The sequence below is a fragment of the Rutidosis leptorrhynchoides genome, chromosome 3 (genome assembly GCF_046630445.1).
Source record: "Rutidosis leptorrhynchoides isolate AG116_Rl617_1_P2 chromosome 3, CSIRO_AGI_Rlap_v1, whole genome shotgun sequence".
Taxonomy (NCBI): Eukaryota; Viridiplantae; Streptophyta; class Magnoliopsida; order Asterales; family Asteraceae; genus Rutidosis; species Rutidosis leptorrhynchoides.
This window is the reverse complement of record NC_092335.1, coordinates 79,117,847-79,135,000: the sequence shown is the minus strand read 5'-3', so window position 1 is coordinate 79,135,000 and position 17,154 is coordinate 79,117,847. Positions and strand designations below refer to the sequence as shown.

Sequence of the window (17,154 nt, the reverse complement as noted above, 5' to 3'; positions counted from 1 at the left end):
AGTTTGGCGGGAAAACACTTGAAGAAGTAATACATAACAATTATCGTGTTTTTCGAGCGTATGTTGAGGTTTTAGATATTAGGGTTTGGATATTAGAGTTGGTTTAGATATTAGGGTTTAAAAATTTAGGGTTTAGGGTTTAGATTTAGGATTTAGATTGAGTTTTTAACACGAACGGTTTAGAGTTTAGGGTTTGGTGTTTTGGGTTTACCCAAAACCCCAAACCCTAAACTCTAAATCGGGCTAAATTTTACTTCACAAAACATGAAGAAAAAAAAAAGTTAACATTCTTCACGATCAATATTATCTTGAATGTTATTTTTGTCGATCGTTTTCCCGCCTAAATAATAACATTCATCACGAAGTGTCTTTTTTAAACGTTCATATTTTCGTGTGATCTTGATGCCTGGAAAAAAAAATCCAAAAAAACGAAAAAAAATAAAATATTTTGCTTCCCCCGATTGGTTACTTCCCCATTGATCCTGCCATATATATATATATATATATATATATATATATATATATATATATATATATATATGGGGAAGTAACCAATTGGGGGGAAGCGGGGGGAAGCAAAAAAAAAAATTCGTTTTTTTTGAAATTTTTTTTTTCCGGCATCAAGATCACACGAAAATATGAACATTTAGAAGAGACACTTCGTGATGAATGTTATTATTTAGGCGGAAAAACGATCGACAAAAATAACATTCAAGATAATATTGTTCGTGAAGAATATGAACGTTTTTTTTCTTCATGTTTTGTGAAGTAAAATTTAGCCCGATTTAGAGTTTAGGGCTTAGGGTTTAGGGTTTAGGGTTTGGTGAAAACACCAAACCCTAAACCCTAAACCGTTCGTGTTAAAAACTAAATCTAAACCCTAAATCTAAACCCTAAACCCTAAATTTCTAAACCCTAATATATAAACCCTATAAACCCTAATATCTAAACCCCAATAGCTAAAACCTCAAAATACGCTCGAAAAACACGATAATTGTTATATATTACTTCTTCGAGCGTTTTCCCGCCAAAATAAAAACATTTATCACAAAGTGTCTCTATTAAATGTTCATATTTGCATCTCATCTATAATGTTCGTGAACAAAGTTTTTTCAAAAAACGAAAAAAAAAAAGTTTTTGCTTCCCCCCGCTTCCCCCCGCTTGGTTACTTCCCTCTTGATCCTACCACTATATATATATATATATACTAGTTTTATTAGCCGGTCCGTTGGACGAAAGTTATAAATATACATTTTCGTAAATGTTGAATATATAACAATAGCATAAGTACATATTATGGTGAAGGTTTTTGAAGATAAAAATATTGAGTTTTAACCTTGAACCATGCATTCGTGCTGCTTTATTGTTTGACACAAAGCTCGTCATCTTATCATGTAGCCGCTCACTAGCCTAAACATACACAACACAACAGATAAATAAATAAATAATATTAATATTGTTTAAAAGTATCTGGTCATAAATAATATTAATATTATACATAAACCAAATAATATAGACGTACATCTGCTATATGTGAATCGCGTAGCTCTAACCATACAGGATCATGGTCTTCTAGTCGGACCTCTTTCCTTTCAGTATGGCCACCAGTATTGCTTGCAACCTAAGTAGTTTAATTATTTTACTTGATGTGTGTATGTGTGTGTGTATAAAACAAAAGACAAAACTCAATGAACAAATATATAGTCAGAATCATAGACCAACCTCGTGAACGTATTTATTCCCATCCACATTAAGTAAATCATGGCACATGGCGTCATACGTCCATTCATGAATGATAGGAGCGATCTAAAAAGAAAAAGATAAAAACCAGAAGATGCTTACAATTAGACGAATTCATAACAAATAGACTGCAATAAGAATATTAAAATTTAAAACCATATGCAGCAACATAAAACCTGGTCTATTGATCTATCCAGAATGAGCAACTCGCATGTTTCTGTCTGAGGGAAGTTGAATTTTTTTAGAGCTTTATATTTCATAAGACAATTCCAGACAGCTGCAGCAAGCTTCTTAGGGATCAAATCAATAATACTACTAGTCATTGTGGTAGGATCATCAAGGGTTTTGGCAGCTCGGTAACGTACAAACGGGAACTCCTGAGGAAAGCTTATAATATAAGCTTCGGCTATATATATATATATATATATATATAAACATTTAATAAAGACACTTTGTGATAAATGTTTTTATTTTGGCGGGAAAACGCTCGAAGAAGTAATATATAACAATTACCGTGTTTTTCGAGCGTATGTTGAGGTTTTAGATATTAGGGTTTAGATATTAGGGTTTATAGGGTTTAGAAATTTAGGGTTTAGGGTTTAGATTTAGGGTTTAGATTTAGGATTTAGATTGAGTTTTTAACACGAACGGTTTAGGGTTTAGGGTTTAGGGACTAAACCCAAAACACCAAACCCTAAACTCTAAATCGGGCTAAATTTTACTTCACAAAACATGGAAAAAAAAACATTAACGTTCTTCACGATCAATATTATCTTGAATGTTATTTTTGTCGATCGTTTTCCCGCCTAAATAATAACGTTCATCACGAAGTGTCTTTTTTAAGTGTTCATATTTTCATGTGATCTTGATGCCTGGAAAAACAAATTCCAAAAAAACGAAAAAAAAAATTTGCTTCCCCCCGCTTCCCCCGGATTGGTTACTTCTCCATTGATCCTACCCCTATATATACATGTATATATATATATATATATACATGTATATATATATATATATATATATATATATATATATATATATATATATATATATATATATGGGAGATATCACGGGATAAGCATTAATTTGGGGATAACTGATTTTAAATTTAGCCCGATTTAGAGTTTAGGGGTTAGGGTTTAGTGTTTTGGGTTTAGTCCCTAAACCCTAACCCGTTCGTATTAGAGACTCATTCTAAACCCTATACCCTAATTACTAAACCCTAAACACTGTTTTTCATTAAATCAAATGTCATTTTTTCTCATTTTTTGTTAAAATACATACATCTGGCGCATGAAGAGTTGTCAACATACATCATATGTTAAAAAAAAAAAAAAAAAAAATCTGAATCTACACAATGAAAATTGATACCAGAATTTTTTATTTTTTATTTTTTTTTAAATCAGAGTTGTAGAACTAAAGATATAAAAATCACAAAATCACTTATCCCCAAACATACCCCTTAGCGCTGGATCTTCCCCATCTATATATATATATATATATATATATATATATATATATATATATATATATATATATATATATATATATATATATATATATGTTAAAAGCAATGTTGGTACAATTATTTTGAAAGGAAAATAAAAAAAAACGCATCACATACCGATAAAGAAGCAAAGACCGTGGCAATACGGTTGGCCATCAAATTCAAACATTCGTCTCCTTTCTGGGAGATCTCCTCCTCATTCCCATAAAGTTGTTCCAAAGCCATTGTGTTCTCAGTTATAAAACACTGTATTATATAAAGTTTAGTTACTTAAAACCACAAAGCAACATCTGAAAAATGTATATCTAATTAGTAGCATCAGTAGTACCTACCTGCCTATCAATGGCCAAGTACTCCAAATTCATCTGCATGCAAATTCCCTTTCAAGTCAATATAACTATAAAATCAATTTGGTTTACAAGAATATTAAAGAGCAAATTAAAATGTGATTCAACCTCATTCATTGCAAGTAAACGAGATCTTAATGTTTGCTCTTTTTTTATGTAATCAACCAATTCACATGGAAGTGGTGAACTGAAGTAGACATAGGCACTGGAAAAAGAAAAAAAAATATTATCAAGGAAGCATAACAAAATATAAATAAAACAGCTCGCCCATTTTGACACGCTATATCACATACTGTCCATAAAGAGGTGTTCTTCCAGCCATGTCAGCCACGAGCATAACGACACTGCATTTAAACAAAAGCATGCGATGAGCGAATAGAAAAAATTATCAATTTTAAGAATTAAGAAAATAAAGATAAAAGAAAAGGAAATGAAAGCGGATGAGAAATTTGTGTACTTCTCTTTTGTAGGTTGGATGTAGTAGACTGCATCCATAGTAGGAAGTGGTTGTCTTCTCATGTTTATGACTTCCACATCTGAAAAAAACAAAAAAATAAAAAATAAAAAAAAATAAAATAAAAGTGTTCTAAGATATGTTTTGGTGTACTTGACTGTTATTTATAATAGAGGTAAGGATGTTAATGAACAAGCTTTAAGTAGATTGATGATGTAGTGGCAACCACTATATGTATTAACTTATGCATTTATAATAAAGGCCACAGGCAAATTAAAAATTCAAACTTTCTCAGTCAGGCATTTAACATCTTACGTGATACTCCTTCAAAACTGAGGTCTGACATCTTCCATAAGGATGACATAATTCTAACTGTCACATTGTCCATGATCAGGACCTAATCAAACAAGCATCAGACATACAAAAATTGAAGAAAAATAAATAAATATATGTAAGCATATTTAAGGTAATCATTATGTAACAAAAATATAATACTAACGACACCATGACTACAAGGTTGCATACCTTCCATTCTGATTTTGCACCCGTTCTGAGCATTTCATTCAACAAGCCTGCAGGTGGGAAATAAAATAAAATAAATAAAAGTTAAATCAAATGATATAGTCTTGAAAACTGATTTACCAACAAGCATTAACTCAATATAAAACTAGCTATTGTATTTAAATTCCCAAACAATGAGTTTAAGATATATAAATTTATAGAATTCTTAATAATGAATTCAATCGTTGGTGAATTCACAGCTCGTTAGCAAAACAAAAGGGAGAAAACATTACTTAGATGCATCATGACAGAAGAACGGAGTAACAAAACCAATGATAACTGTACAGTTTATGTAATCAGTCACGCTACAATCTTTACAAAAAAAAACTCTGTCGTAATATTGCAGAACAATACGAGTTGTTTAATCCAGTGTTAAAGCTAAAACTAAGATAACAAAATATTGTAACAAGCCTTTTCAATCATAAATGCAATTTTCAGGTCAATTGGCGACACTAACATCTCAAAACGCAACTGATCAAATCATCAAATTTTCAATTCTCGTCTGAATCAACTCCAATTTCACATATTAAGTGTTGTGCAAATAAATATTGTCTCTAACCGGTATAACAATCCAAAATCTGTAATCTGTATCTATATTGCTAGTAAACCAACAAAAGACCTTGTTATATCGTCAAATGACTAGCAAAAATTCATAAAGAGTTGCAAAATCGTATAAATAGAAAAGAAAAACTCACGATTACGAGTAATTTGCCTGAAACTTGAAAATCCATTGCCTCCTTTAGACGACGTATAATCAGAGATCGACATATATAACTGATTCTCTAAGCTCAGGGCGCAGCTGATCGAACAAAAACTATTCTTCAATGTTGTTCAATGATGAGAGATATATTCGACGGACGGCAAGATGTCGTAGCCCTAATTCCACTTTTAGGCCACTATAGCAAAAAAGAAAAAGAAAAAAAAAAAAAAAAAAAAAAAAAACCCGATGCTTGAAAGCTTGAAACCCGATGATTATATTAAATTGGAGGCGGTTAAATAGGGATGTCAAATTGACCCGTACCCGATGGGAACCCGAAACCCGTTTTAATTAGGTCGGGTCTGACCCGAGTCCGTCGGGTCATGGGCCGGGTACGGGTATGGTTACAGAAAAAATTCCGGGTTCCAGTATGGTTTTGAATACAAACCCGTTTACTCGGCCCGTATACCCGACCCACATACCCGTATATCCGGTCCAATGAATTTTAATAATAATTTTTATGTAAAATTTTAGCATTAGTATTATATTGTTAATGTATGAAAGATTTCTCTTATTTGTTTTGAAAACCAGTATAATTTTATTCAATATAATCATATACAACAAGTTTTCGATATGTGATATTTTATATATTTTGTGTATTTGAATATTTTATAAACTTTTCAATCAACTTTTTGTATGTGATATTTTATAATACTTTAAACATGAAGTAGTTAAGTTATTTTTGGATATTTTGATTTGGTAACTTATTGGAAAATAGATACAGAATGACTAATCGGGTATACCCGTCTACCCGTGAGGAAACCTGAAACCCGATCGTATGTAAGTAAATGGAGACCCGACGGGTTTCGGGCAGGGTTTCGGGCGGGGTTTCTTAATGGGTTCGGGTTTGGGATTACCTAAATCCGACCCAAACCCGACCCAATGTCATCCCTACTAGGGACGGGCCGGGCCGGGTATGAGGATTGATAATGCTAAAAACGAACATATATTTCATAGCATTATCCCTCAAGAAAGACAAGCTTTTAGTTGCAATTGTTCAATTTACAAGTGATATTCGTTTAAATAATAAAAGGTGAAGACAAAAGACAGATTCGACGAATTGAAGACGCAAACGATCAAAAAACTAAAAAGTACAAAGTACAATCAAAGTGGTTCAAATTATTGATGAGAAACGTCTCGAAATTACAAGAGTACAAGACGCGAAACGCAAAGTACAAGATATTAAATTGTACGCAAGGATGTTCGAAAATCCGGAACCGGGACCAGAGTCAACTTTCAACGCTCGACGCAACAGACTAAAAATTACAAGTCAACTATGGACATGAATATAATATAATATATAATTAATTCTTAAAATTATATATATATTATATTATATATAAAACCATCGGCAAACTAGCAAACAAACATATGTGAGCTGGATTCCTGCTCCATGCGATCGCATGGCCTGGAGGCCTAAATCCCATGCGATCGCATGGCCAAATTTTTCTGGCCACATTCCTATAAAAAGCAGTTTGGTGCTCGAACTCAACACATCTTTTCTCTTCTCTATCTCTCAACGTAATATATATATATATATATATATATATATATATATATATATATATATATATATATATATATATTTTAATTTTAATTTAATAATAATAAGGGTATGTTATCGAATGTTGTTAGGGTGTAAGTTGAAATTCTGTCCGTGTAACGCTACGCTATTACTAAAAACTACACTACTGTACGATTAGGTACACTGCCTATAAGTGTTGTAGCAAGGTTTAGGTATATCCACTCTATAAATAAATAAATAATTTGTGTAAAATTGTATCGTATTTAATAGTATTTTGTAGTAAAAATATAACTATTTTGTACTACACCTCGCAAACATCAAGTATTTTTGGCGCCGCTGCCGGGACTGCTTAAACGCCGGAAGTGAAACGCTATATATATATATAAAAAAAATTAATTTACTTTTGTAAAAATACGTTTTAATTTTTAAAAAATAACAAAAATATAAAAAGAAAAACAAAATTTATATATTTTTAAGAGTTTGTTAAATATATATATAAAATTATAAAGTTTTTTTATTTTTGTTTTAGTTTTTAAAAAATTAAGTTTTTATTTATTTTATATAAATATTCTATATAAATATAAAACAGAAAAAAAAATAAGTAAAAGAATCGGGCCACAATACTGTAGCGGCCCAATATCTGGACTGGATCCACGAACCATGCGACCGCATGGAATTAACAAGGAAACCTCATGCGATCGCATGAGGTAACCTGACACGCCCTACTGAACCTGGTACAGCAATAATTACGGAGTATTAATTATTATTATTATTGATTAAAACCCTAATTAGGGTTATTTATTTAATTATTTAGTTTTAGTTTTTAATTAATTTGTATTTTAAGTTAAAATTAGTTTTATTAAATATATAAACTTAATACTTTTATAAAATAATAATATAAAAATAATATTTTTATAAAATTGTAAATTTATCACTTTTTATATCTTTTTATTTTTGTATCTTTTTAATTAGTTTATTCATAATATTTATATTTTTCGTTCGTAATTAGTTCGTAACTTAGTATTTTGCCGTAGTTATTTTTATTTCTAGATTTTTAGGCTTTGCCGTAAAATCCCTTAAGTGCTTTTTCTTTAGACTAAGATTTAGATGCTTTAGAATTTTGCGACGCCTTTTTAAGATTTTATTACTTTCTAAGTTATTGCCGTTTTAGATATAGAATTCCTTTTAAGCTTTAATAGCTTTAGACGCAACTTTTAATTCTTAGTTTTTAGACTTTTAAGTTTCGACGCGCTACGTTCTTTTTATTATTTTTCGACCTTTTATTTTTCGACGATTTTCGACGCGCTCTTTTTCTTTCTTATTTCTCGACGCTCTAGTTTTTAGGATTTAGAATTTTTTTTTTCTATTTCTTCTCTAAAATTTCTTTAAATTTCAACGAAAAATTATTTTAAGCGGTTAAATTGATAGACATCCAAAATTTTTTGATTCGTAGTAATAGTTGGATTTGTTAGTGGCTGAGTTGTGAGCTTCCGATTTAAAGGGTTCTGGCTCCCTGCTACATCTTATGGCTATTCGAAACGTGGGCAAAATCAGAAAAGTCTATTAATTTGATAACTTATATAATTTTTATCTTTTATAACTAATAGGATATTCAGTGAATGCACCGAGCAAAACGTTCACCACCTGTAACTCGATCAAGACATCAAGTTAATATTGTCGCCGTTGATTTTTCTTTAGAATCGTCATCCAGTCGACCAAGTACTCCAATTCAAATTTTCGATAATCCATTTTTTGAACCCGACCTCACAATTGAGAATTCGGAGGATATTCAGGGACAATTCAGAGATCCTGAACCATTAATCTTTCCTCCGGAACCACCAATCATTCAAACAGAGATTGTCGAGGAACAACCATTAAGTCAGAATCCTCTAGTGATTCAGATTCAACAAATCCAATTATGGAAAATCTGGAACATCTAAGTATGGAAGACCGAATGAGAGCTAAACGCACTGGCCAAGGTCATGCAATTACTCAACCAGACATTAATGCGCCAGATTATGAAATCAAAGGACAAATCCTACACATGGTAACTAATCAATGCCAATTTAATGGTGCGCCGAAGGAAGATCCAAACGAACATCTTCGTACTTTTAATAGGATTTGTACTCTATTTAAAATTCGAGAAGTGGAGGATGAACAGATATATCTCATGTTATTTCCCTGGACTTTAAAGGGAGAAGCCAAAGATTGGTTGGAATCGTTACCTGAAGGGGCGATTGATACATGGGACGTTTTAGTTGAAAAATTTCTTAAACAATTCTTTCCAGCAACTAAAGCCGTAAGACTTCAAGGAGAAATTGTTACGTTCACACAAAATCCAAATGAAACTTTATATGAGGCGTGAACAAGATTTGGAAAGTTATTGAGAGGATGTCCGCAACATGGTTTAGACACTTATCAAATAGTATAAATATTCTACCAAGGATGCGACATCACTACAAGAAAAGACATAGATATAGCAGCTGGTGGTTCCATTATGAAGAAAACCGCAACTGAAGCTTACAAAATTATTGATAACACTGCTTCCCACTCACATGAGTGGCACCAAGAAAAAGATATCGTTAGATCATCTAAAGCGGCTAGAGCCGATTCTAGCCATGACTTTGATTCCATTTCTGCAAAGATAGATGCTGTCGAGAGACGAATGGAAAAGATGACTAAAGATATTCACTCAATGCGAATTAGTTGTGAGCAGTGTGGAGGACCACATTTAACAACACCGTGTCCCATTTCAAAAGTTTGTTGACACCACCATGTCAAGTTTCAAATATTTGTAGACAATACCATGTCAAGTTTCTAATATTTGTAGACAATACCACGTCAAATTTTATCTCGTTGGTTCGTAAATCACAGTTTTAATAACGTTGTATAGTATCTGAAAAACAGTATTCAGAAAAATAGTTCAAGTTCATTGACCACGAGATTTTACAAGTACAACTCCAAGTTGCTAAACGTTTACATAATTCATGAGCACCTGAATACTAGCAATGACCAAGTATAGAATCCACTATACTTCATTTACCCCATAAAAAGTTATACACATGATCGTGTGTATCTAATGTTCAAAGTAAATGCACCACAATTATAAAGTAGGGTGAGGTTGTCAACCTAACGGATCCGTCCATCTAAATTGTGCTTACCCGATGGTATTAAAAGTATTCAAGCTAGGGGCTTTGTGATCAAACTCAATATGTATAATAAGTACCCGTGTCAACACAAAAGCATTTAAAAATGTAAGTACAACAGCGTGTATTCTCATCCCTGAAAACATGTAAAAAGCGGGACTGTAGACTCACCTTCGATAAAGCTCGGATTGAAAAAGTAGACAAATAAGTTGTACGGATTAGTACCGAGAAGTGCAACCTAAGTATACATATTTAGGTTCATCAATATATATGTCTTAAACAAATGTGGTTTCATAGAGTAAGTTGTCTTATTGCTCGACTCGACGGGTTTCAAAGTAAAAGTCAACTATTTCATGCAAGTCAAACAAAGTCAACCAAAGTCAAATCAAAATTCAAACTTGGTCAAAGTAGCCAACTAAAGTCAACATCAGTAGGTTCATGCCAAATGTGGGTCAACATGTCAAACCTAAGTCAAACAACACATTTTAGATCATAAATGGTCAATTACACGATCACAGTTTATCGTCATGCAAAACATTTATGTACATGTAGCAAACAACGCACAATATCTCCTAGAACATAATTCATGATAACATGGCAAACTTCAGATCATAGTTATACTCAAAATAAATTCCAGAAAGTCGGGCCAGGGTCTCATACGATGTCTATAAGTCAGAAATCAGAAGGGGTACACTTATGGTTTGCCAACACAGTTTCTGACCGCGCACTGATTTCGTATTGGCTATAACCGGAGCTAGGGACATGCAAATCAAGCTAGGTCAGTGTCCATGGTTCAAGGACAAGTCAAGCTATCAAATAACTGAAAATGAGCAACTTTGGTTTAGCCAATTTATACAGTTTATTCATTTAAGTTGGATGTCATGTTTTCATCTCAATTCAGAAGTTACACAAACTATGACACTAGTGTGCCCAATGCATAAAGTTTCAGAGATTGAAATTAACTGATCATATATCACATATTATGTCAAGATTCATATTCCAGAAGTATTCATGCTAATTCATTAAACACAAACCACAGAGTACAAAACAGAGAACAAGTTGTAGTTTCGATCCTAATTTAGCTAGTAAATTTCGCATGCAATTATCCGAAGATCTAGATACAATTAGACCATGATATCTACATGAAAAGTGAAGTAATTTTTGTGGAGATTACAGATATGAAAATATATCATCACCGAAATCAATACATTTTAGCATACAAATCTGTATTCATGCATGTGCTGGAAAAACCTATGTTTTCATTCGATTAGGCATATCACGAGTTTCGCTAAAGCAATCGACATGAAATCCTAGTCCATTTTGAGTGTTTTTCAATTACCAATCCAATGGTATTCAGTTCATATGCTAATTCATTACACACAAATCACAGTTTTCAGAAACATGTATAAAAACACAACGATAATTCAAATAAGCATATCTAGAGCATACGATAACGAAATTGGGCGATTCTTGCGAGCAAATTTACTAATTTTTCATAAGGAACCCATTTATCAACATCTCATAACTTAATTCATGATCAATTAATTCCATAAAATCAGATTCACATCAAAACCCTAATTACATGCCATTTACTAACCGTTAATCGAAATCACGCGATATCTACATGCAAACTTAATAACTTTTTGGTAGCAATTCAATCATGTAATAATATTGAACATATTTGGAGTGCAAAATTCAGATTATGGCTGATCAAATTCGTGGGTTCATCAAAGTAGCATGTACGGGTGATTAACGATCAAATTGAACGCACACATGACATGATTTGAGCACTAGACACTATAATAACCCTATACATGTATAATAACAATGAATTCTGGAAAAATAGAGTTTTTGAATCTTACCCTAATCATTCAATTGTTGGTATAGATGTGTAGAGCACGATGAGAGGGTCACGAATACATAAACGAGCAAGCAATCGAAGGTGTTCTTGAGGGATGAAGATGGTCGACCTTTTTGATGATGGGAGGCTGATTATGTCGTGAAAAAGAGGGAATAATCAGCTGAAATTCGTTCTCCCTTCTTTTGTTTTTGTTTTGTGGAGTTTAGACTAGATTTGGGCTAGTAAAAGGGCTCGGTGGATCACTTAAACAAACGGGCCACAACATAACACAAAAAGATGAGCTAATGGGATGGGGAGTTTCAACCAAAAGGACCCATAAGAGAGTCCATGGGCTCATAAAAGTTGCTAGTCAAGTTTCCTAAGTGATCCCATTAAGTGTCGTTAACCGAAACTGAAAACTGGAACGTTAACCGAACGTTCTAGCGAATTCTACACATTTATAATTTATAAAAATTCTAATAATTTAAAAGTATTCTAAAAAAAATATTAGTTACATAAAATAATTATTAAAAGTGAAATATCATTCGTTTTGTTATTTCGTGCATTCGTGTGGCCTGTTTCGAGTGCCGTTTAGACGTACCGAAGTCCCGGAACGCTAAACCGATCGTTAAAACGCAACCAAACATTTAATTTATTAAAAACCCAATAAATTAAATATTTTTTTAAAAAAGTCAATAATTATTAAAATAAACCCGAGCGTTTCGTTGCTCAAAAAGCAGTTATTCACACCGTAACGTTTTTATAGTATTTCTTTATCCGAAATATATATTTTCAAATTAATATTTACCCATATTAATCGTAACCCTCCAAGGATCAAGTATGTATTTATTACACACAAACGTCAAGTAATCGCCGCTAAATAAAATAACAGAAAGTTAACGGAAGTGACGAAAAAAGCAGGGTTGTTACATTTATGATAGTGTGTGGTCCACATTTGCTTATACCATTTGTATTCGTTTTAAGTTTAGCCACGGATCTCGCCCCTATATATATATATATATATATATATATATATATATATATATATATATATATATATATATATATATATATAGTAGATGGATCAAATGAGAACTTTTTAGGAATGAGAACTTGGTATTCGAGCAAAAAAAATAACGCGACCGAACAAAAAATAGGCATAGTCGAACAATTTTTAGTTTTGGTCTTTAGATGCATTGTTTGCTTGTTCTACATTTTATGTAGAACGTGATGTAGAACATGTTGTTCTACACTTGTTCTACATCAATTTTCATCAAATTAAGTTAGAGTTTAGATTTAGGGTTTATATTTAGGGTTTTAGGGTTTAGATTTTAGGGTTTAGGGTTTAGATTTTAGGGTTTAGGTTTAGGTTTAGGTTTAGATTTAGGGTTTAGGTTTAGGTTTAGGTTTAAATTTAGGGTTTAGAATGAGTTTTTTGCACGAACGGTTTAGAGTTTAGGGTTTAGGGTTGAGGGTTTACGGAGTAAACCCGAAAACCCTAAACCCTAAACTCTAAATCGGGCTAAATAAAAAAAAAAATAAGTTGATTTTGAAAAAAACAGGTGAAATTCGAACAAAAGGTGAAATTCGAACAAAAAATGTGTGATTCGAACAAAAATGCTTCAATTCGAACTAATTTTCGTTCTACAATTTTGTAGAACCGAACAAAATAATTGTAGAACCGAACAAAAATGGGAAATTCGAACAAATTTTGTGAAATTCGAACAATTTTACGTTCTACATTTTTGTAGAACATGGAGGAATTCGAACAAAAATTAGGAAATTAGAACAAAACTATGTAGAACGTGATATGTAGAACATAAATGTAGAATGAAAATTGATTTTGTGTTTATGATTTTTTGTTCGACTTAATTCAAAATTGTTCGACCGTCAATTTTTTTGTTCGAATTTTCTTGTTTTTGTTCGTCCGCCAGTTCTCTGGTTCTCACAAGATTGGAGTATTCAGGGGATCAAAATGTTTTGAATTTTTTTTCTTCGTTTTTTGAAAAAACTTTGTTCACGAACATTATAGATTGGATGAAAATATGAACATTTAATAAAGACACTTTGTGATAAATATTTTTATTTTGGCGGGAAAACGCTCGAATAAGTAATATATAACAATTATCGTGATTTTCGAGCGTATGTTGAGGTTTAGATATTAGGGTTTAGATATTAGGGTTTATAGGGTTTAGATATTAGGGTTTAGAAATTTAGGGTTTAGGGTTTAGGGTTTAGATTTAGGGTTTAGATTTAGGATTTAGATTGAGTTTTTAACACGAACGGTTTAGAGTTTAGGGTTTAGAGTTTAGGGTTTAGGGTTTAGGGTTTAGTGTTTTGGGTTTATGGAATAAACCCAAAACACCAAACCCTAAACCCTAAACCCTACCAAAACAATAAACCCTAAACCCTAAACTCTAAATCGGGCTAAATTTTACTTCACAAAACATGAACAAAAAAACGTTAACATTCTTTACGAACAATATTATCTTGAATGTTATTTTTGTTGATCGTTTTCCCGCCAAAATAATAACATTCATCACGAGGTGTCTTTTCTAAATGTTCATATTTTCATCCAATCTATAATGTTCGTGAACAAAGTTTTTTCAAAAAACGAAGAAAAAAAATTTGTTTGCTTCCCCCCGAATAGTTACTTCGCCATTGATCATGCCCCTATATATATATATATATATATATATATATATATATATATATATATATATATATATATATATATATATATATATATATATAGTGTTTTAATCAAGAGGGAATCACTTTTTTGGGGGCATTTTATTGAAAAAAAATTTCAAACATTAAAATCACATGAAAATATAACATTTAGAAAAGACACTTTGTGATAGATATTATTTTAACGGGAAAACGCTCGAAGAAATAAATGATAACATTCATCATGAGTAATGTTTTAATTAGAAAAAACATTTGAAATTGCCGTTTCAAAGAAAAAAAGAAAAAGAAAAACAAAATTAGAAAAACATTTGACAAACTGTCTTTTTTAAACGTTTGACTTAATAACACAAACAACTTCTCTCTTAAACTTAGTCGTCTTCAAAGTCGTTGTCTTGCAAATAAAAGGAACCCTCCTTTTTCTTATTCCTATCCAAGTCGTTGACACCAACAACGTCAACAACCTTTGAATCAACAACTTTGGAAGACTTCAAAGGGGAAACTTGTGAGTTTTATCAAACCAGTCGGGAAAAAAACCCTTCGCACTTAATACGCGAGCGAGAGCAGTACTTCCTTCCAAACGTAGCACGAGTACTTTTCGCAATTGAATCTGCTTTGTCATTCATCTTGTCGAGTCGAGCTTCTTTCCCGATCAATTCTCAAACAAATAAGATAAGATAGAACATTTGACGATCCATCTCCGATGAAAGTTGCCGTGGAGAGAGCATTTTAAATTCAGTCTCAATTAACATTGTAATGTACTAGTAGAGGAATATTCAAATGAAACTAACTTTTAAGTTGAGATTCAAGGAACCAATTAGAGTGCGACACGTGGTGCGATAATCACATGTGATTGAAAGAAAAAATCAAAAAAAAAATTATTTTTTTTTCGAAATTTTTTTTTTTCACATTTTTTTCGAATTTTTTTTTTTCAATCACATGTGATTGGATTTGAAATGCAGTAAATCACATGTGATTCTGAATGTCAATCACATGTGATTGTAAAATCCAATCACATGTGATTCCGCATGTCAAATCCAATCACATGTGATTGAAAATTTTTTTTTTTCCAGTAAAATGACGAATTTCAGTAAATTCGTGCTAAAACCTTTAAACACCAAGTTTTTGATCAAAACTTGATCAAATCACCGAATTAAAGTCTGAAATCTATATAGTCATATAAAGCTCTAAAATGATGATGTCATCATTAAGTTTTTTTTGTTTTTTTTTTTTTTTTCGAGGAACCCCCTAGCGACGAGCCATAATGGCTCCCCTCTAGTTGGTAAACCCCGGGTAAACGGCAAGCCAGGCCTCCACCGCTACCAGGCAAAGCATCCTCTAGTCAATCAGTCACTAAATGGAGCTCGCCCCCAAGGTATTTGCCTTGAAGGGAATCAAACCCGTGACCTCTTGCTTCATTGGAAGTCCTGGTGGCCACCCAGGCTATGCCTGGATGGTTATGTCATCATTAAGTTAATTACCCTTTAATTTTCATAATGATGATGTCATAATTATATATTAATTTAATTATAAAAATAATACGAAATCTTTTATAAAAGGAATATTAATCTCTCCTAAATCTATAACTTCTATTAAATCTCTAAAATGATGATGTCATCATTTCACAATTTAACACTTCATTTTTCTTAAACTTTTCATATATAAAAATATAGATAATGTCATTAATCATAATTAATTTAGAATTAAAATATAATTATTTACTAAAAATTCTCTAACAAGTATCTACCCAAATGAAATAGAAAATATGCACGTGCAGTTCAGTAGATACGCTCATTCCATCCAAATGAAAATAAAAACCTTAGAAAATCTAAACGACCATCAATTCTTTCAATTTCAATAAATCCCAACCATATCAATGGTTCTTCCTCATCAACGGTTCTTCCTCATCATAATATACGATTCACGTTCATCTTTTTACATTTAATATTTCTATATCTCCTTTCTTTCTCAAGATATGTGACTTTATTCCATCATTGTGATTTTCATTAGTTTTTCAACAAGATAATGGCTATGGCATAGAAAGTTATCCATGTTTCGAATGTTCAATGGTAACCTTCAAATTTTCCTGCCCTACTTATGTAATTTTGTTTGACTTAATATTCGTAGTGGATTATGCTTAAGCTAATATTTGTAGTCAATTTTAAGCAAACATTATTATTATTTTTATTATTATTCTTATTTATAATTAATTATTTTTATTATATTATTATTATTTAAATAAAGGTACTTTTTACGGGATTAATTACGTTATATATGTATGTGAAATACATGTCTCAATAAAAAGTTGTCATGTAGGCTTTTATGACAAGTAAGATATTAATTGTGATGAAAATTGAAAGATGGTGGTAGGAGAATAAATGTTGTTCATTTTTTCTGACCAAGTTAAGTACATCAATATATTGTAAAAACAACGAAAAGTTTTTTAGTCGAAATTCGTGATTCCACAGGTTATTAAACTAAATGACTTTAGTATTTACATTCACTTAATACCTAAAACATATCATTAAACTGTTTCGTTTAAACAAACACGTGATTTCACGGGTCATTTCACTAGTTTTAAATATATGATCA

General features: G+C 31.7%; 1 protein-coding gene across 1 annotated transcript in view; it reads right to left on the bottom strand.

Annotated features, from left to right (window-relative positions):
• The window catches only part of LOC139896393 (SNARE-interacting protein KEULE-like), a 9,175-nt gene extending 3,652 nt beyond the window's left edge, over positions 1–5,523 (bottom strand). The window contains exons 1-12 of the mRNA XM_071879027.1: positions 5,302–5,523; positions 4,571–4,617; positions 4,361–4,442; positions 4,049–4,127; positions 3,885–3,935; positions 3,700–3,796; positions 3,577–3,609; positions 3,362–3,490; positions 1,917–2,117; positions 1,723–1,806; positions 1,523–1,621; positions 1,337–1,410 (exon numbers count right to left, since the gene is read on the bottom strand). Coding sequence (XP_071735128.1) covers positions 1,337–1,410; positions 1,523–1,621; positions 1,723–1,806; positions 1,917–2,117; positions 3,362–3,490; positions 3,577–3,609; positions 3,700–3,796; positions 3,885–3,935; positions 4,049–4,127; positions 4,361–4,442; positions 4,571–4,617; positions 5,302–5,374 — 1,049 coding nt within the window. The 5' untranslated portion in view covers positions 5,375–5,523. The remainder of the gene's footprint in view (positions 1–1,336; positions 1,411–1,522; positions 1,622–1,722; positions 1,807–1,916; positions 2,118–3,361; positions 3,491–3,576; positions 3,610–3,699; positions 3,797–3,884; positions 3,936–4,048; positions 4,128–4,360; positions 4,443–4,570; positions 4,618–5,301) is intronic.
• Positions 5,524–17,154: the final 11,631 nt, after the last annotated feature.